Here is a 20042-nt window from a genome sequence, read left to right as displayed (position 1 = left end):
TGATGTGTAGATAGTTTCAGCTTATAATTTAGTTTGTTCAGGAATCTTGAAAGGAATTACATACCTTGCCCATCTTGGTCCCCAAGCGTAACATCACAAAGCACAGTGGTGCAGCAAACATCCTTAGGGTCTGGTATGGTGAAGCACTTAGATGAAATATTGTGTGGCATTTCTTCACACCTGAAAAAAAACAATACATGCATTTATTAGAAATAGTGACATTTTGGAATGACCTAGGCAGTGACTTGAATGAGGCTGGTTACTTTATTGCTGTGAGAACTTCACTGTTATTCTTTTTTTTAATAACCTGACTGTTCACTGTCAAGGGTTCCTGGTTTTAGTCCTGGCTGCAATGAAGAGTTTCCGACATTGGATTGCTCCTTTGTTGTATAATTATGATTTTGTACAAAATAAACACCAGGATCATCCTAAGAGTCGGAACTATATACAGGGTGTCCCATTTATCTTGACCACCTGAAATAACTTTTTGTCCAGATGCAAATTCAAAAATGTGTCAAGCAAATGTTCATTAGCCGTCAGGGGGACATTAATCAGAATGACTGCCTTCCTTGTAGCTTTGTTATTTACAAAGATATGAATAGGAGAGGAAGTGAATTGCCGAATAAAAAATAGGGTGCCATTTAAAAAAGACATACCTCTGTTCATATCTTTGTAAATAACAAAGCTACAAGGAAGGCAATCATGCTGATTAATGTCCCCCTGACGGCTAATGAACATTTACTTGACACATTTTTGAATTTGCATTTAGACAAAAAGTTATTTCGGGTGGTCAAGATAAAAGGGACACCCTGTATGTTTGTGATACTAGGTTGGTCCAGAAAATGAAACTTGTTCCAATTTTGCTTGCTGTCCCCTTGTTCAATAAAAATTTTTGAATACATAATATTTTAAAAAAATCAATCTAATGGGGCTTGGTGTCAAAAAATGAAAAATTTACACTACAGTCCATTTTCATTAAAATAAAAATCTTCAATCACGATTAAGGGTAGGTACTTTTTTATTTTTGCTATTTTGGACAATATATATCTCCAATTCTATGCTTGGTGAGAATTTTTTTCTAAGTTCTGTTATTTTACACAATAGATATTTTTTCCTATAGCACTGCTCCACTTGAAAAGAGCCTTGCTTCTTGTCTCCATTTTTAGTGTTAATCCAATGAAAATCTTGCATGGGCTTTTTGGCGTGCACTATCATATACCACTAGGAACCTTGCTATTCGTGACATTCCTTCTATGAATAATTTTTTGAAACCGGCCAACTCAAATAAATTCTGTGAAAAGAGTACCATAGCTTTTTAATTCTTTACTATGGATTTTCACAAAGTAAAGCCTTCAACCATCGAGTTTATAATATGTATAAAAAATAATAAAATATAATTATTGGATTTAATGAAAGCATTAAGGTGGCTCTGGGCCTCTTAACACAATCCTTGATGGGAGGCTGTTAGCTATATACGAGACTCATACAGTTCACTGAAGGTGTACCCGTAGGTATATGTGACATTTCTGTTTGCAGATTAGTGGTGCCGTACAGCTTATAAGGAAAGTCCCTCAAGTGCCACCACCAGATCTCATTCAAATTTTTCTAGGGAATGGATACCCATGAGGTTTAGTTTTTGTTTCTGCTGCCAACACTCAATACTTTCGAGATATAGAAAGTACTCCTGATTTCATGCATCCCGCAGTACAACAATACGCCATCGGCACTCTTAATCCTATAAATTATAGCTAGGGATCATTGTTGCAATGCGGGTTGCATACATTTTCTGATACTTTCCGTCGCTAATATCTCGAAAAGTATTTAGCGTTGGCAGCTGAAACAAGATGAATTTACGTCTACTAGTACCATGGATTTACGTTAGTTGAATGTGCTTAATGTGGTCAGGCTTTTAGCGTATTACAACTGGGATAGTCAAACAACTGAAGGTCGTACAGTTGATAGTGACTCCCCATAGAAATGCACGTATTTGCGCCGGACAAACCCACTTTCGTCGTACTGCCGAGAGGGTCGTACAACTTAAGGTCGTTCAACTGAGGTTCCCCTATACCGGCGGGGAGAGGGAGTTATTTCTTTTGATGGTGAATGCGCTACCTGCATTAATGAAGAGATGGGCTCCGCTATCCAGGCCTGAAGTACGTATTGTTGAAGATTTTATATTCTTCAAGCTACATAGAAAGGTTCCTACAAAGTATTGAGATTTTTCTACAGAACTTCCTAATGCTTATTATCTATCTTTTCTAAACTTTTTCTCAGCCGAATAAGAACCAAAAGATTGAATAAGGGTTTCTCGAGTTTTGAGGGTCGGGCCGGGTGAATGTCAGTTTTCTCGATCAAAGTTTGTTTCGAGGTCCGACATGTTCCTCATCATCATTCCCTTATTACGAGTAACGTATCGGATGCCGAAACTTTGGAGAAAACGGACACACTCACCCGGATGGAAACCCGAGGAAACAGTACTCAATCTATTCGCTGGGAAAACACCAGATATTTCTTAAATTATTGAAGATTTCTGGGACCATTGATTACGAGTGAATTTCTTTTCTCGGTGCATTCCGCGGATTTTTATCATTTTCACTGACGTTTCTCAGAGGCCACAACAGTTTAATTGACCTTGACAACCTGAATAAGCCACCGGAAAGAGAGGCGAAACGTCATTCCAGGGCGGTCAGGGGTCATTAGGGTCCCTCGGCTAGGGCTTATGATGGGACCCTCCCTTGGAAAAATTTAGGAAATGGATTTTGACCCTATACTGGCTCTTAAAAACAATATAAAAGCCGTGGAAGGCTATTCGAGAATTCCACGGGGTGAGATTCTCCAACTCCATCTTGGCCGACGTTTCGATGAACGAGTTATCCATCGTCATCAGGGCATGTCGTATCTTGGAAATCGTCCTCCTTTTATACGGATGACTGCTGTATCAACTGGGGCAGGAGTTACGTGATTAAAATCCTCGATCTATCACGTAACTCCTGCCCCGGTTGATACCGCCGTCATCTGTATACAGGGTGTCCCATTTATCTTGACCACCCGAAATAACGTATTGTCCAGATGCAAATTCAAAAATGTGTCAAGCAAATGTTCATTAGCCGTCAGGGGGACATTAATCAGCATGATTGCCTTCCTTGTAGCTTTGTTATTTACAAAGATATGAACAGCGGTATGTCTTTTTTAAATGGCACCCTATATTTTTTTATTCGGCAATTCTTTTCCTCTCCTAAAGACTTATTAAAAAATGTAGGACAGTGGACCATTAACATAAATCGAGATTGATCGAGGATTTTAATCACGCAACTAGATAACAACGTGATAGATCGAGGATTTTAATCACGCAACTCCAGCCCCAGTTGATACAGCCGTCATCCGTATACAAGGAGGACGAATTCCAAGACTCGACATGCCCTAATGACGATGGACAACTCGTTCATCGAAACGTCGCGACGCGTCGGCCGAGATGTAGTTGGAGAACCTCACCCGGTGGAATTCCCGAATAACCCTCCACGATTCGATACGCCGGGAAAGCCTGCGATCATTCTTTATATAAAAGTCGATAAAAATAGCAATATCATTGGAAAAAATACTATCAAAAGTGAGAGTTTTTACAGAATTTCAATTTTAATAATTTATTATGGTATTTAGTGAATCTTTTCCTTGAAACTTCACTGAAAACTAAAAGACCTATAAAATAACCTTTTCGAATAACCCTTTCAAAAAAGCATAGATAAGATTCCATTTTATCCTTTTTGTTCTTCAAGTTCTTTGAGTCTTTTTTATTACACCATTCATATGCGCTTCAGAACAGACGCGATCGTTGCGGGGGTCCCCTAAGTTCCGGGCCCTCGGCGATTGCCGACCAGCCGGCCTGGCCACACAGCCCCTGCGTCAGTAAAAGTGATAAAAATACGCGGTATCCACAAAAAAAAAGAGAAATTCATTTGTAATCTCTTGAGAACTGTCTGCAGTATGGCTTGGAGTCCTTACCGTGGCTTGCACGCGACCTTTCCCCCTGCTTCACAGGTGCACTTCTGTTCGCATCCATCGTGGAACACCTCACCGATCGACAGCGTCTCGTTTTTGTGCGTACACTTCTCCGTTGCCATCATCTCGGTGTTGTTCATTCCCATCTTCTCCGTCGCGTTGACCATCGGCGCTGCAGTCGTGGAGGTGTTCATCGTAGCGTTGACCAGCACTCTTGGCACCATACCAGGCGTCTCCGTCTCACCTGGGAGGGAATCGAAAAGAAGATTAGGAATCATGATACTAACCCATAAAGTAGGACGTTGCGCGTGTTTTCTTGACTTTTTCTGGTGGTCAGAAATGTTCAAACCCCGAAGAAAGCAAGATTCAAAATGCCCGCCGGCTCAGGGGCGCAGCTAGGAATTAAGGCTGGGGGGGTTTAAGTGCAACTAATACCGGGGTGTGTGGGGGTATGGAATACCCACCAGGGTAAGCGGTAGTTGCGAGATTAATAAATTGCGGAAATTTAAGATAAATGGTTCAAAATGGTGAGTTTTACGGCTTTCTGAGGGATACTTTATTAATCCTTTCACTATTCTATTGGTAATATCAATCCAATTTAGTAAAATGGATTAAACTTAAAAAATTCTCTGAGCTCTTGAGGGGGGGGGGGTTTATCCCCCAAAACCCCCCCTCGCTTCGCTACTGCGCCGGCTCACTAAGTTCGGTAGTTGTGTTCGCTGTTTACCTTGTAATAATTAAAGCCAGACATACAGCAAACGAGATATTTATGCAATTGATTGATACTTTGTTCAGTAAATTTACACTGCAAAGTATTAGTGGCAGATGACAGCATTTTCTGTGTACGTTATCCCCTCTGTGGTAACCAGGAGACGCCACAAAGATGAGAAGGCACCTTTTATGACGCTGCGCCGCACAGTGGCTGCCGCCGGAGTGATCTTCCTTATGTAGTAATATTATGAGAATTGCAATTGCTAGCCTCTACGAACTGAAATCTCTTAAAATATAGTTAGACATTTTTGGCAATGTTTTTGGTTTCCTTGATAGTGCATCTCAAGTTAATTTTATTTATTTTATTCATTAAAATTAGTAAAATGAGTTTTTTCCCTTCTCTTCTCGACTTCTTATTTATTGGCAAATGATTTTCTTGTAGTGTAGGTTGTTTTTTTAAATTTTCAACAGAAGACCTACACTCGGAGAAACCCATTTCCTAATTAAATTTGTGTAATTTACGTAATTCATTTCGCCACCTTAGCCAAGTTTTAAATTATTGCTGTTTTATTTTCTGAATGATTTCCGTCCTCTCTTTATGTATGTCATAGTCGCGATACATTGCGAAGGCCTAATAATTGCCAGATTGCCTGTCGATGCACATTTTGCACATGCTATGCCCTAAACGATATAAATTAATAGTGTCTCAATTAGTTAATCTGGGAAAAAATCCATCTTGTACCTTTTCGTACCCTTTCCACCAACCTCTACCTTAAAATTTCCTGCTTGGAATAATTACTATTCCTCCTTCGGGTAGCGCCAACGTTGCTGGAAAGCTAATTCACTACGTAAACGCAGTTGAGCCCAAGGAAATGGAATTTATAGCGATCATGAAGCAAAACTCTCAGTGTATTTGCAGCTTAGGTTAGCTGTAATAGATGCTGGGGAAATTGTTCTTGGTAGGCTCTTATGTTCGTGTGCCCAACACATTTTTTTCAGCACTAAAAGGATATATTGTACGACGTATCATCACCCTTTGATGTCTTGATTAAAAAACAATGCTTCGGAAATCGTGTGACCTTTCCATTGTCTCAGCGAACCGCCTTTCGGATTGGTTTCAACACAAAGTTCCCGCATTATCCTTTATCATTAATGGTTTTATGATTCTCGACAATGAAATCTTATGACATCGCATACACCTTCTGGGATAGGATACTGCGGAAGCAAATCAGGTATTGAACTTCTCGTATTTATTTGTCCGTTTAAATTATTTTCAGCACAAAATTGATCAATAAATGGAATCAATACCGGGGATTCGTATGAAAAGTGGAGGAAATAGACGGTTGTAAGTGCAAAAGTTCCCAAAAATACAAGGGTTGTGGACAAGCTCCTCGGTCACTCGAAATTGTTTTGAAATTTTAGAGTAACTGACGAGTATAGGTTCTCTCCGCAAATGGATATCTGAGAAATATGAATCTCGAACGATTTATTTATATGTCCGGTATAGTCCACAAATTTCCACAGGGAAGAATGACGTCTCGGTAGCTTAACAGGCTAAAGCACTCGGCCGGAAATCGAGGGATCCGGGTTCGAATCCCGGTCAAGGCGAATGATTTTTTCTCTGTGGATTTTTCGCATAATTTGTGCATTGCGGGTGACTCTCGTAAAGTTATCACCGTGGCTAGTCCCGGTATACTTAGATTTATTTATAGTCATGGCTTTGAGTTCCCCTGTTTGTAGAACTTGGTGGCTAGTATAAGTGAGTTCCACTGCAGCTGGAGCTGTTTACATTGTTGCGGTTGATATAAGTTGTGAGATATGAGTTGAGACAGAGATTTTCTGCGTAAGATTGCTGTTTTGCATTCATTTAAAACAATATATAAGAAAAACTGAAGTAATGTTTGATGCTTTCCCGTAGAACAATAATGTGAAGACCTCTAAGGTTAAACTCGATTTGAACTCCGAGAGATCTTCACCACTATGACGAATACCAGTTTCGATATATCAACCGGGTCCGAAAGCATCGATGATGATGACTTTAGATACATTAACTTCGATTTTTCAACTTGTTAATGAACTTCAGTGTATTGAAAATTTCCTTCCTAGTAAATTGTTTTGTAACAAGTGGAAAATTGCTATCCATTACACAATATTTCACGGAAATTTTCCACTTTATCGACGTTAGTACCTAAAGTTGTAATCGATCCAGAGTTTTTATTCCTACCAAACACTGAAGGCGGAAGGCTTTGTCTGCAAATTGTCACTACCTCGGAAGAGGTTCGATAAAAATTACGACTTTTGAAGCAACTGACCCTGCATTCTTATTTTGCTGACTTTTCCACTTTTAAATGGGACTATAAATGCATCCCTTAGACTCAAGTTTACGATTCGTTTTTATTTTTTACCAGGTAAGTAACCAGGGTATTTTCTGCTCGTCTCTGGTAATTTTCTAGTTACGACTGGGTAGGTGCGCCTCTCTTTGAGCAACTCTCTTCCGTAGCGAAGGTTTTATCTTTTGTCTATTCTTCTGGCTCTCTGTTACTATTTTTTCTGTGCGTAGAAAAAGAAAGAATTATTTTCTTTTGTTTCGACCTTCCTGGTTTCACTTAGATGACTTCTTCCTTTCTAAGATCAGTAATCACACGGAGGAATGGCCTTGAATCTTGCGCTACGGCTTTTTTTTTTAGCTCTTTTCTTTGTGTCTAAAATTTCATCCGCGTACCAAAGCATTGCGTGAAACGAGTGACTTTGCACGCACCCACGCGCACGGGTGCAAAGTTATATAAACTGAGAATCAAATTTGCCATGAAAAAATCTGCTCAGCTCATTCTCAGCTTATATTCGAACTCGAATATCCCGATTACCGGTCAGGTATGCAACCAGTTACACCGCCATCCACCTTCTTCCAAAGTGGCAATCCGGAGATCCTGGTTCAAACCCCGGCTAGGCCAAACGATTTTACCTTGGCGAATTCCTTCCATCAAGTTCTTATTTTAAAAATTTGGTTGAGAGCTTATATTGTATGGCATGTTTTTTTATAGATTAGCTCTTAAGGTAATGGCGACACTTTTGAATTAAAATCCTGCTAGTGTTATATGTTTCATTTTACTTATTTACTCAGTGATTTAACCATAACGTTGTTTTGGTTAGCTGAGGGTTAAAACACTCCGGATTTAGCCACAGGCGTGCGCAATTCTCACATTCTGGGTGGAGGGGGGCCAGTTCCTCTTCTAGGGTGGGGATTTTGGGTGAGATACTTTAAGTCTAACATTTAAAAAAAGTCCTAATCCTCCTGTGGGATATTGCTGTGGGAATATTGCTGTGGGATATTGCCGTGGGAATCAGGATGAAGGACATAAAAATCATAAAAATGTCATAATATCTAATCGCGACTCTTCTATCATGCTTTTAGCGTATTACACACTCACAGCCATCGTCCTTCCTTACTTGAACGGTACTGGAATAAATTTAGCCCATGAGATACTAGTTTTTGTGCTGCTGTGAGGAAAACAGATTACTTGAAGCCGTTGCGTTTATAGGTTTAGTTTCTCGCATTCCACTCGGATAGAAAGCAACTTACTGTATAATTTCCGGGTGAGGTGTGCATTAATCAACAGAAAATTTCGAAGAGTTGTCTTGCATCGATTATTAAGTCATTACGTGATCATTAGGGATCAATCAAGTGGTGAAACTCGTGCCGCGATTATTAAAAGAAAACTATTTTTTAATGGGAAGGAAACGTAATTCGCAAAACTTTCACTGTTTTCTTTGTAGGCAATGCTATCTCGTAGGGACGGAGTGACGTAACTGTTCTGTCAGTCTCAGACTTCAAGTGGGAGTGCCCACGGTAATAGGAGGGAGAGGGTTTTGCATTATAGTGTACGCCCTTAAAACAGGGGCTCATGGATATGAATTTTGGGAGGGGGGGCATATCTGATAATCCGTCATATCCGATCGTGACTAGAAAATTACCAGAGACCAGAACTGGTGACCGGATAAAAATAAAAGTGATAAAATTCATACATATCGGTTTATGACGTGCTACGTCTTTCGATTCCCATTCTCAATGCCTTACGATCCTTCCGCAGTTAATAATTTAATTCTATTTCAGCCATTTCTTTCACATGGAAGAGCCTTGGATAATAGACGTGGACAGTGTTAATGTTATAATATCAACACCCAGTGGGCTAGAATCGAAAGAGCTGGCCAAAATCTCGAAAACCTATTTTTTGAGGTACGAAGTTGAAACTTCGCATCAATACTCTCAAAAAATTTCTGCATATTATATACTGCATTAATTTTTTTCTTTTGCTCGCATATTAGTAAGATATAAATGGTAAAAGTTGAAAAAAGTTTCGAGGAAAACGTTCACCTTTGATTCTTTCACTGAAAATTAACAATTTTATCCTCTTATTACATGAATTGACTCCCTCAACATCTGGGTACAGGAAAAAAATAAATGGGGTACGGTATTCACAAATTATGTCATAATGTTTAAGCGGAGTTTCAAATTCGTAGTAAAAAAAATAATTTTTTGAGGTTTCGGCTAACTTTTTTCGATTCCAGGCTGCTGTGGAACGTGAGGACGAGGCTACAGAAACGGTGAGAGGGACTTTCGTAACTTGCGAACGGGGAATGAGGATTCTGACGTGCGCTAATGAAATGAGACGTCAGATTGAAAACATGAGAAGGGTTAGGAAGTTGAATGTGGATGGGTAAGAAGGGGCAATGTGAAAGAAATATCAAGAGCAAGGGCAGCGCAAAAATGGGAAATGATAGTGAGAACAAGGTTTTCCTGGGTTGCCAGCCGGTTGAGAGTGTACATTTTCTCCAGCGATTCGAGGTCAGGGATGGCAAGTGAAATGAAATGAAAATGCCTCGCTTCGATCCGGTGGGAAACGAAAATACGAGGCCTAGGTTTAGTTTCGTTCCCGCTCGAAATTAAAATCACCAAGGAGTTAATTTTCGTCCCAGGACGAGACTGTACTCCCGGTAGCGAAACTAAATTAATCCAAAAAGTCCGCTGCTCATAGTTAAGTTTCGATCCCAGAAGTTGAGTGGAGGGGGATAAGAGGGAATAGTTTCGACATGCGTATAGAGAGGTTTAATTATTGAGCTTAAAAATTGAATGGCCAGTTTGCGTTCACCGTTCTCCTGTTTCTGGTAAAAATGTGAGTGTCCCATGCATCTAATGGCCGTAGGCCGAGCCTCTACTTCATTCAACCTATACATCTTTCTATGAGTGTGGGTCGAAACTAAACCATTTGAAGGTGAAGCACGTGATCCCTTCGGCGCGAAACATCATCTGTGTTTCCTTTCGTCCCAGAGTTTTAGTTTAGTTTCGACCCGAAGTAGTTTTGACTCCGATTTCGTTTAGATCCTGAGTTAAGCTCCCCAGGTTTAAAGCCATTTCGTTTCTACAATTCGCTCACGAGAACGAAACTATTGAAATTTTACTGGTTTTGACTTTAATAAGTACTACATAATTACAGGTAATCGCATCGTTTCACCGTTGACTACAGTCCTGCCGGCGAAAGTTGTCCGATGGCACTTTAAAAGGAGGGGCGGAGAACCCTGCGCCAACATGGTTTGCAACCAGTCGCTGTCCCCCAATGCACCTCATGCCTCGTTCACATTACGATTGTCCGAGCGATCGTCCTAACGATAGTTGGCCGAACTAGCCGTGTGAATGCATGTCCTGACAATTGATTCCTCTAATGTAAAATTCGTCTCTCTAGAGTTCAGTCAATGGGACTGTAGAGAGGAGGCCCAATTCCATCCCATAGAAGGCTGATTTCTGTTGCCACTTCGGTCGCATTTTCATCCTATTTCAAAAATGTCCGCGGCGCGGTGATGAGTGCAATGCGATCCACTTTTTTTTTTCAATATTTTGCATTATAAAGTTTGTAATTGCGCGGAATAGCAAAGAAAAGTTATGAATTTGATAGATCACGTATCATGCACATAAATTTCGCCCCTAATAAAACCTCTAATTATGCCTTATTTTCCTGTGAAACTCAGATCAATTTGACCGTCAGCGACGCGTGTGGCGAATTTTGTAAACCAATTTAAATGCGCGGTGGGTGACAACACATTTAGAGGCCAATATGAGGATCCTCTTTTGCAACATTCGTGAGTTCAGTGATGAGTGGACGATGGTTTCGATCAATCGAACCATCGAGGAGGGAGCCTTCGAATCTGCGAGGCTGTTAGCGACAGCAATGCGGTTCCTCGGATGCGATGATGCGCTCGGCGGGGCAGGAGAAAGTGGTTGCCATCAAAATAGGCCGGCATCGGCGGCGGAGGAAAGAGAAGCGATGGAAGAAGAATGGTTTGCGAAACGTGAGCGGGCCGCAGTGGGCTGAGACCGAGGGGCACGCATCTCACTCCAGCGGATCAAAGGCGCGATTGAAGCGAATCCGCCGTTTTAGGAGGCGGGGAAGAGTTCGGGGGGTCCTTTATTGGAGGCCCTCGTAAATGTCAAGCGTGGAAAAATTATGAAATAGTGCTCATTCTTAGATACAAATTATGACAATATTTTAGATGGAGTGATGTATACATAATAGATCTTTTTTCCTGCGGGCAATTAATGAATTAAATAAAAATTGGACCTTTTTCGAAAAACGCCACAAATTCATTTCAAGTAATGTCCAATTATAATTTCTCCCTTGGTTACATTTGGTGTCCTAACAGCAAAGGCCGGATCCAGCATTTTCTGGGGTGCACAAGTGCCTGTCAGGCCAACGGTCTTTTTATATTTGATATTAAAAACAATTACAACAATTACTATGCGAAATACTCTCTTTATTTTGATATGAAAGTTATTAATATGAAATAAGAAGATTAATTCTCCGTAATATACAAAACAAAACGAACTTAATGATAACAGTATTAAAAATCTTGTCTATTTTTTAAGCGTTGGGGGAGGGGAGGGAGGTGTCCCCGTGCCCCCTCTGAATCCGTCTATTTTAACAGCCCCCGCCAACCGCCTGTCTATGCGATTTATATTATTTTTAATTTCGTCTGTTTATAGCTGTAGGCACATATTTTTTTGTGTGGATATGTAGTTATAGTTATAATTAGATGAAATTTGTCGACGTGATGAATCACAACTTGTCCTATTGTTTTCCTTCGCATTTTAATGCTGATATAATAGTTAAAAAGTCGTCAAAATGTCTAGGAAATTACTGTATTTTATCAATCAATACGTAAAGATTCTTATAAATTAATAATCCCCCATTGCATTGATATAGATGGTAGATTAATCGCCAGCACTTATGGGTTAATAATTACTTAAAACACACAGAACTTTTTACAATATCTCGCATCTAAAAATCGAACCCGCCACTTTTGGATTCTACAAATGAAAATCTGAGCTGATGATTGCGCGTCACGTCAGAGTTATGAGATATTGTGTCATTGAAGCTGAGGAAAATACCTTTTTCTGGGAATTTGGGGGATTTTTGGCAAGGAAGAAAGTGACTCCCGATTGAGGAGAATTGTTTGCAAATCCGCATCTAGACCTTGAACTCTAAAAAGAAATCATCCATACGGTATGAAATGGCTCCGGGAAAGATAATGGTCCCCTAATCAGAATTTGTTCAATCCATATACCTGAAGATAAATTTTCAGTGAGCTCTACTTTAACGTATCCCGATCAACCTTTGCTATGTAATATTTTGGGATGGAGATGATTTTATGAGTCTTCGCACTAAAAAATTTCTGTTTCGGATGATATAGGCACTTGAACACAAAAGAAATTTAAGGCAGCTAAAAATTGTCTTCAAAACGACAACGTGATGAAAATAATATTCAATAGCGTCATTATTAGCATCTTTACCAATCTTTACTTCTCCTCATTGCATGTGTATAAAAGGTTGCCATGGTAGTAATAAACAACAGCGTTTTAATGTATTTTGGGTATTACCTCACTACCGCTGATCACGAAGGAATGCAAAGGAAATTGGTTATCATAACAAGTATCGTGATGACGAGTTGAAACCACAGGAATCTCTAAAGCACTACTCTCTATCAGAGTACCTATTATCCCATCTTGTATCGCGCTCGTTTATTTTATAAATTGACCTCCAAACTATCCTACCATAGCATTACAGCTACTGCATTATACCATTTCGTTGTTTGACAACGTCATGTGTAGCCAAAACAACACCAATGCAATCAATCTTACCTCGCGCTCAGATGACCTTCTACAGTATGCAGAATATTATTAGTCCCTTTTGCCACATTAGTCATGTTTGTCGTAGAAAATTTGCTTTTTCCGCTTAGAGCCCAATTTCATTTTTCGGGCCATGTGAATGAAACCCACGACTATTTCTACTTCTACGCTTAGTTGGCCCCATTGTCAACTTCCTCCTCTATGTGAATGAAAGCGTAAAGGCACTCCGTAGTATGTGTATATGAATGATGAATGACCACATATTTATTCGTTACATTCCATCGTACGTAAATTCTTTTCAATGTCAATCATGTCGATTATTTAGGGCAAATTTTTTACATTAAGAATCTTGAGGATTTAAAACATGTGAAATAAATATCTTTTATAGGAACTACTACACATGCAGTGTGCATGATTTACTGACTGCATGGAATAAGAACAGATGATATGAATAAATTATATTCTTTGCGCGCATCATTTCAGTGAAATATTCCATTAACTACTCATTAAATCACGATGAGATGCTCAAATTGTTAACAGCAACTTATTATTCAACAAAATGAAACTAATCGTAGAGTTCAACATCCTTACAGTGAGAATCAATGTGTAAAATTTGGTGTAATTCGTAACCGACGATTCTTTCAGTTCAATTCTTAATTTCATATTAAAATTTCTCCGATGAATTAAAAAAAACTAAATAAGACCCTTAAAAACTTAATTTTGACCTGGAAAATTCATTAACTTCAAAGCCTCGAAAGTTGAGGACTTCTTGAAGTTGCAAAATTTCCTAAATGTATTCCCTCAGCATTGGATACTTTCTTTTGGACCACTAACCATTAGGTAAAAACACAGGTCTCAAAATGAGATTAAATTTTAGAGTAAAAAAATGTCATGCATTTAGCTAAAACATTATGAAATAATCGAAGTATGAAATAGAATTGACGAAATTGGAAAATGAAATTAATATAATAAACGTATTTTAATGGATAAATAATTGTTTAAACGTCCCATCTCGTCTCTAGTTATGAGTGAATATTTTTCTTTTAAACATGAGACCTTTTCAATTCATTAAAGACTGTCTCTATATTTTTTCTGTTATAAATGAAGTTTTATAACTAAATCTTGATTCATTATGTTAAGGGCGTACGTTAGTACTTGATAGCGAAAGGAACAAAAAATTAATGGCTCGTGGAAAAAGTTTTTCTCGGGAGAAAATGATAGCTTCATGCAACAGGCATTCGTCAGCTGATTGCCTGGGACTGTAAGTGAAAAGTAACGTCCAGCGATGTGAATTGTCAGCCTATGATATCCTCTCATTTTCCCGGAAAATGGTGCAAAAAACTGTTGACGGTAATACGGGTCTAATAGCGGAAGAGAGCTATTGTCGCCTTGATCGTACTCTCTGTCGAAGACCTGAGTACGATCCCCGCCATGTTTTTTTGCGCACATGAGAAACAGTATCTACTCATATAAATTAAGTAGTTTCTCCGAAATGAAGTGCGCTCATAAAAATTTATTTTGAAGCAAAAATTAAATGAAGCACGTAATGTTAGAAAGTGAATTCTTAAATTTCCCACCAGCCAGAAGCAAAAGCGATTCATATCTTTCACAAGTATTAGCGGTGTTTATATCATAGGAAATTATGTTTGACACGTGTCATCACAAAAGTCTAGGTACGAATGAAGGTAAGGTAAAGGAGTGGTATATTTTAGTCATTTTGCTAATTGGCGGTACAGCATGGAGACTAAGGATTCGTCATAGTTTTTAAAATAAGTCATTTCTGAAAACTATATATTATCAAATTTAAGTATACCGGGACTAGCCACGGTGATAACTTTACGGGAGTCACCCGCAATGCACAAATTGTGCGAAAAATCCACAGAAAAAATCATTCGCCTTGACCGGGATTCGAACCCGGATCCCTCGATTTCCGGCCGAGTGCTTTAGCCAGTTAAGCTACCGAGGCGTCATTCTTCCCTTTTCGCACAATTTGTATATTATCATACAAATACTAGAGGATAATAGCACACCAATTATCAATTCCAAGAATAAATTTTTCAGTTACCGTAATGCATTTTTCAATAAAGATTATTCACAATTGTGAGCTGCGGCTCGGTTTATCCGTCCTTTGCCCGACATTGTTTCCCGAGGCATCTAAGGCATTTATGATGCAAAGGAAAATATTTCAGTGCTTTTGAGTTTAAATAATCGTCTCTTTAAAAAATTGGGTTCTCCCAAGAGTTAAAATTTTATTTTGGTTATTAAATCCATGTTTTTCCTCAGAAATATGTTTTATGAATCCTTCAGATCCAAGAATTATATTTTTTCTGCTTGTTCGCGTCATTTATAATCTCCAGTTTTTCAGTTCATGAAACGCTTCAGTGACTTGATTAATATAGTCTGAGGTTTCAGGCGAGATGGAGTGGAAACGTGACATAATGAAAATGTGTGAGCTGCGGTGAATTGCTCCTGCTTTTTCATTTTCATTACGACTTGATTAATTATGAATTGGAGTTACAGAGTCGTGAATATGATATATGTAAAAAGGTATGTTCAATTTTTGGGATTTAAGTCCTATTTTTAGGTAGCTAAGAAGTTCAGAAATTAAGAAAAAGAAAAATCATGGGCTGAATAGTTAATGAAATAACCGCTGAATAAGTCTCCAGTAATAAACTTTATTAGCACCGGAATAGGTAAATGAAAGGAAATAAACAAGGATAGGATTTGTTAACATATCTTGGGTAATTCTATATTTTGCAGTTTTTATACTATCTTACTGTCCATTTTTCAGCCTTTTGAAAAATCAAGAAAGATAAGATTCATGTGTTGAAGGCTTACTTTAATCAAATAATCATAGAATAAGGCTCCAGATATAAACGTAATTAGCACAAGGATAGGTAACTGAAAGGAAATAAATAAGGGTAAAATTTGTTCGCCTATCTTGTGTCATAGTATAATTTCAAGGTTTTCTAATATCTTCCTGCCCATTGTTCAACCTTAATTTTGAAGTGAAAGGGTTTTTGGAAAAGACGAGCGTAATTTTTCACGTGTCAAGACGGATACTCACAACTTTCTTCTCTCATAATTGCCTCAATTTGGGAATAGTGTGTCCCAATGCCTCGTAAGTTTCCTCATCGAATCAATCTGCAGTGAGAGTCAACACCCTCTAAGTAATGCATCTGACCTTTTTGGCCCATCTCCAGAGGTTTTCGTCGGGCGTTGTAATCGTGACCGAATTTCCTTTGCGGATAGCAATTATGTAATCGTACGAATGGAGGACGAACTCGAACCAACGACCTTTGCATTCTGAGCTCGTCAGGAACGAGCCCAGTTTGGATTGCTGGCTCATGATTGGCCAGTTAGCGAATACTTGACTAGTGCGAAGAAAGTAATCACGATGGCAATTATCAATCAAGGTATTAAAATGAAATTACGAAATTTATTCCTTTACGTATATGGGTGCTTTATAGCTCCTTTTCTGAATTTTAATATCCGCGCTGTGCCAAAATGGAATTCGAAAGTGAAGGACATTTTGAAGTCGAATTATGTTCATTTTAATAGTGCAATAAATTACTTTGAATCGGCGTTGCACTCATACTTCGTATTGAATAATGGTAGTCATTTTATTGCGACTGCATTCTTTTTTTTACGAACTATATTTGCCAAAATTTGGCATTAATTATTTGTAGTGAATCACTCATTGTCAGTAGCGGCGTAAAGTTGGTTTTTCATTGAATTTGAGACATTTAAACTAATATTATTGAGCATCAGGCTCGTGTTTAACATTGAATATTTTCAAATGCGAAAGAAGTATTCTTTTATAAACTATATTTGCCAAAATTTGGATTTATTTATTTGTAGTAAATCACGCATTGTCAGTAGTGGGGGACAGTTGGTGATTAAATCGAAATCGAGGCATTTAAACGAATATTTCTGAGTCTCGGACCCATTTTTAACATCGAATATTTTCAAATGCGAAAGAATTACCCTTTTACAAACTATATTCGCCAAAATTTGGAATTAATTACTTCCAGGGAATCAGTTATTGTTAGTTGTGGCGGAATGTTGGTTTTTAATCGAATTTGAGGCAATTAAACTAATGTGTCTTAGCCGCAATCCCGTGTTCAACATTCAATATTGTCGCATGCGAAAGCAGTATAAAGTAAATTTGACAAAATTTAGGATTAATTATTTACAGTGAATCACTCATTGACAGTATTGGAATCGGTTCACTATTTTTCAGCAACGTAAGTCGACCGCAGGAACATATAGGAGCGTGGTCAACTAGTGACTAGAGCGATTGGCAACTGGCTCAAAAACCGTGGGTTCAAATCCCGTTTGAGTCCCAGGTCAGTGTTTCACATCGAATATTGCCACAAGAGAAAGCAGTATCCATTTACAAACAATATTTGCCAAAATATGGAATTAATTTTCACTGAATTATTCGCTGGTACGACGCATTGTACTCGAGAATGACGCCTTAGCTTCGAAACGCGTCGTACCAGCAAATAAATTCAGTGAAAATTTACAAAGTGTGTTTATGTTAATTCAACTTGAATTTTCACAAAGTTGAAGCCGAATCTATGGATTTCACGGAATTAATTATTTTCAGTGATTCACTCACTATCAGTTGTGGCGGAAAGTCGGTTTTAAATGGAAGCGGCGACGAGTTCGCCTATGTTTCTCAGCGCCTTAGGCCCCTCTCTTCCAGCTCGATTTCACTCTTCGGTTCGGCATGCGTCTTTACTCTCTCTCGATGCCACCCGTAAGACTTATTCCCTCCACTCCACAACCATCCTCTCCTCCGCTGCATCACCGCGTCCATTCTCCCCTCATTTTCCGCTACAGACACCCACCCACCCCCTCGGCCTCCCCATCCTCACCAGCAGTTCGCTCTTCCAGCCGACCTTGCCGGTCGCTTCCTCCTTTGGACTCCGTTCCGTTCACCTCACCCGTTGCATCCTCGACGATGCACAAACGCCTCCGGATGCAAACATGATAGTATGTGCAACGATGCAGCACCCAAGAGTAGGGTCATGAAACAACTATTTTTTTTCGAAATTCAAAGATGGACGTATCACAAATTATGTCCAAGTGTTCCTAACGGTAAGAAATGTAATTAATTTCACGGTTAAATAATACTTTGCGATTTACAACGATTTGAAGACACATTTAAGCTTGTTTACCGTTTTTATTTTTTGCTTCTGACAAGACATTAAACTCTCATGAGTGTTCGTTACGATTTCTTACAACCTTTAAACTTTCTATTTTTGTATCACTGATTTTGAGGTGGCTACTTAACCCGAAACACTGTTTCTCCAAACTATTTTTTCACTGTTATTGAAATTAAAAATGGTGTGCATTGCACCCCATTTGTATCTTGAAGATGATGTGTTTAAGTTAATAAAATTAATCAATTGCTAATTTAAATTAAAAGAAAAAAGCAAAAGGGTGTTTTAGGGTTAACAGTTGTTGATTAGTGACGGATAAAAACCACCTATCAAAGAGACAACGACGTGTATAATTAAAAGATAAATTATACCATTATTTACGTTAAAACTGTATCTAATAGTTATTTATGGAGCAAGAGAAAAACTAAATACAATATGATGTAGTAACACTGAAACCTAGGGCGTAATAAATTTTATAATCGTGGAAAATTTCAAGTGCCTATTTCAATTTGGAAAAATTCCCCTCCATCACGCTTGAATCTTCAGATTTTGTTTTTCACTCAATTTCTCAAGCTCACGATTTGAATACACATTTTAGTTTGTTTACCGTTTTTATTTTTTGCTTCTGACAAGAAATTAAACTCTCATGAGTGTTGGTTACGATTTATTTAAACCTTTAAACTTTCTATTTTTGTATCACTGATTTTGAACATTTTGTTGTGTTGTTTTCAGAACATTTTACTCTCGGGGGTGTTCCTTAAGATTTATTTCCACCTTTAGTTCGTTAAGATTTATTTCCACCTTGTGCGGTACAGTCCTCAATTTTACGCAGGGATGATGCTTCATTAGCTTAACTGCCTAAAGCAATCGACCGGAAATCACTCATTCAATCAATCATTCGGGTTCGAATCCCGGTCAAGGCGAATGATTTTTTTCTCTGTATATTTTCGCGCAACTTTTTAAAAACTTTAAAGTTATATGTTTCGCCGCCTATTATATTTTTCATCGCGAATAGCTCGATAAATTAGCGAAGAATCGAAAAATGTGGGTCTCTTTCCTTTTCTACATTACATCTCTCATCTAATCACCGTGTCTCTTGTTATGGCCTAGTGGGCCGATTGGCCTATCCACCCACCTGATCCTCTCTGGCGTATGGTGCTCCACAGTTCCCTTTCTTCACACATTCTTCGATACACTTTGATTCCATCACTATCGTATTGATGTCAAACTCATTGCTCAGAACTACGATTGTCGGAAGCTTGCAAAGGTTCATCAGAGAGTCAGCGCCAACTGAAACTTTACCTTATGATCGCTTTGCCTCAAGTATAATACTGGCTGCATTTTTCAGCAACGATTTATTTTCCAGTGCTTTCTTTTTTACACCACGTCCCTATAGCGAAGACTTTCGGTCGGCACAAGGATGGAGATGTAAATGACCTACCTCTTTTTGAGGGGAAATCGATTTCACGGGCCTCCATTGAGATTTGATCTCTTGGCGGAAGTGAATTGGACCGCCTCCTCCATCACTTTCTCCAGAAGTGATCTAGCGGTCGTCCAGGAAATGTCGGAGCAACCTGGACGATGTAACATTGAACCGCGATGCTGGGTGGCCTCGCCAGATCTGTTGTATCGGAAGTATTGCCTGGGAATTTTATCCTCTTGCCGATTTTTTTGGTCCGTGTGGATGAAGGAAAAACAACATTTGTCTCTCTTTGAGGAAGAAGTGTTTTTCCTAAATTTTTGACTTATCAGCAGTGTAGAATTAGCCAGAAAAACTTAGAACATACGATCAAAAGCAATTTAGAATTTACTGGCTACATTTTTAAAATTTCTCGGGAATGAAGTGACTTTTTTCTCGGCATATCGAGTTTACCTTTGCCAACCTTGGTCTGTATCTCAAGTTTAAAAATTTTCCATCTGAAAACGGTATCGAGTTGGTACCGTCCAATTGGAGAACCAGGGAAATTTTGAAAAGGGTTTTATGTATG

At 38.8% G+C, this 20042-nt stretch overlaps 1 protein-coding gene across 3 annotated transcripts in view; it reads right to left on the bottom strand.

The window, feature by feature from the left end:
- The window catches only part of LOC124168513 (putative epidermal cell surface receptor), a 222725-nt gene that overhangs the window by 17873 nt on the left and 184810 nt on the right, over nt 1–20042 (bottom strand). For all 3 annotated transcript variants that reach the window (XM_046546836.1, XM_046546837.1, XM_046546838.1), the window contains exons 3-4: nt 4000–4240; nt 65–180 (exon numbers count right to left, since the gene is read on the bottom strand). In XM_046546836.1, coding sequence (XP_046402792.1) covers nt 65–180; nt 4000–4240 — 357 coding nt within the window. The remainder of the gene's footprint in view (nt 1–64; nt 181–3999; nt 4241–20042) is intronic.

Source organism: Ischnura elegans, chromosome 11, assembly GCF_921293095.1.
Source record: "Ischnura elegans chromosome 11, ioIscEleg1.1, whole genome shotgun sequence".
Taxonomy (NCBI): domain Eukaryota; kingdom Metazoa; phylum Arthropoda; class Insecta; order Odonata; family Coenagrionidae; genus Ischnura; species Ischnura elegans.
Note: the sequence above shows the minus strand (reverse complement) of the source record. Positions and strands in the feature narration are given on the sequence as shown.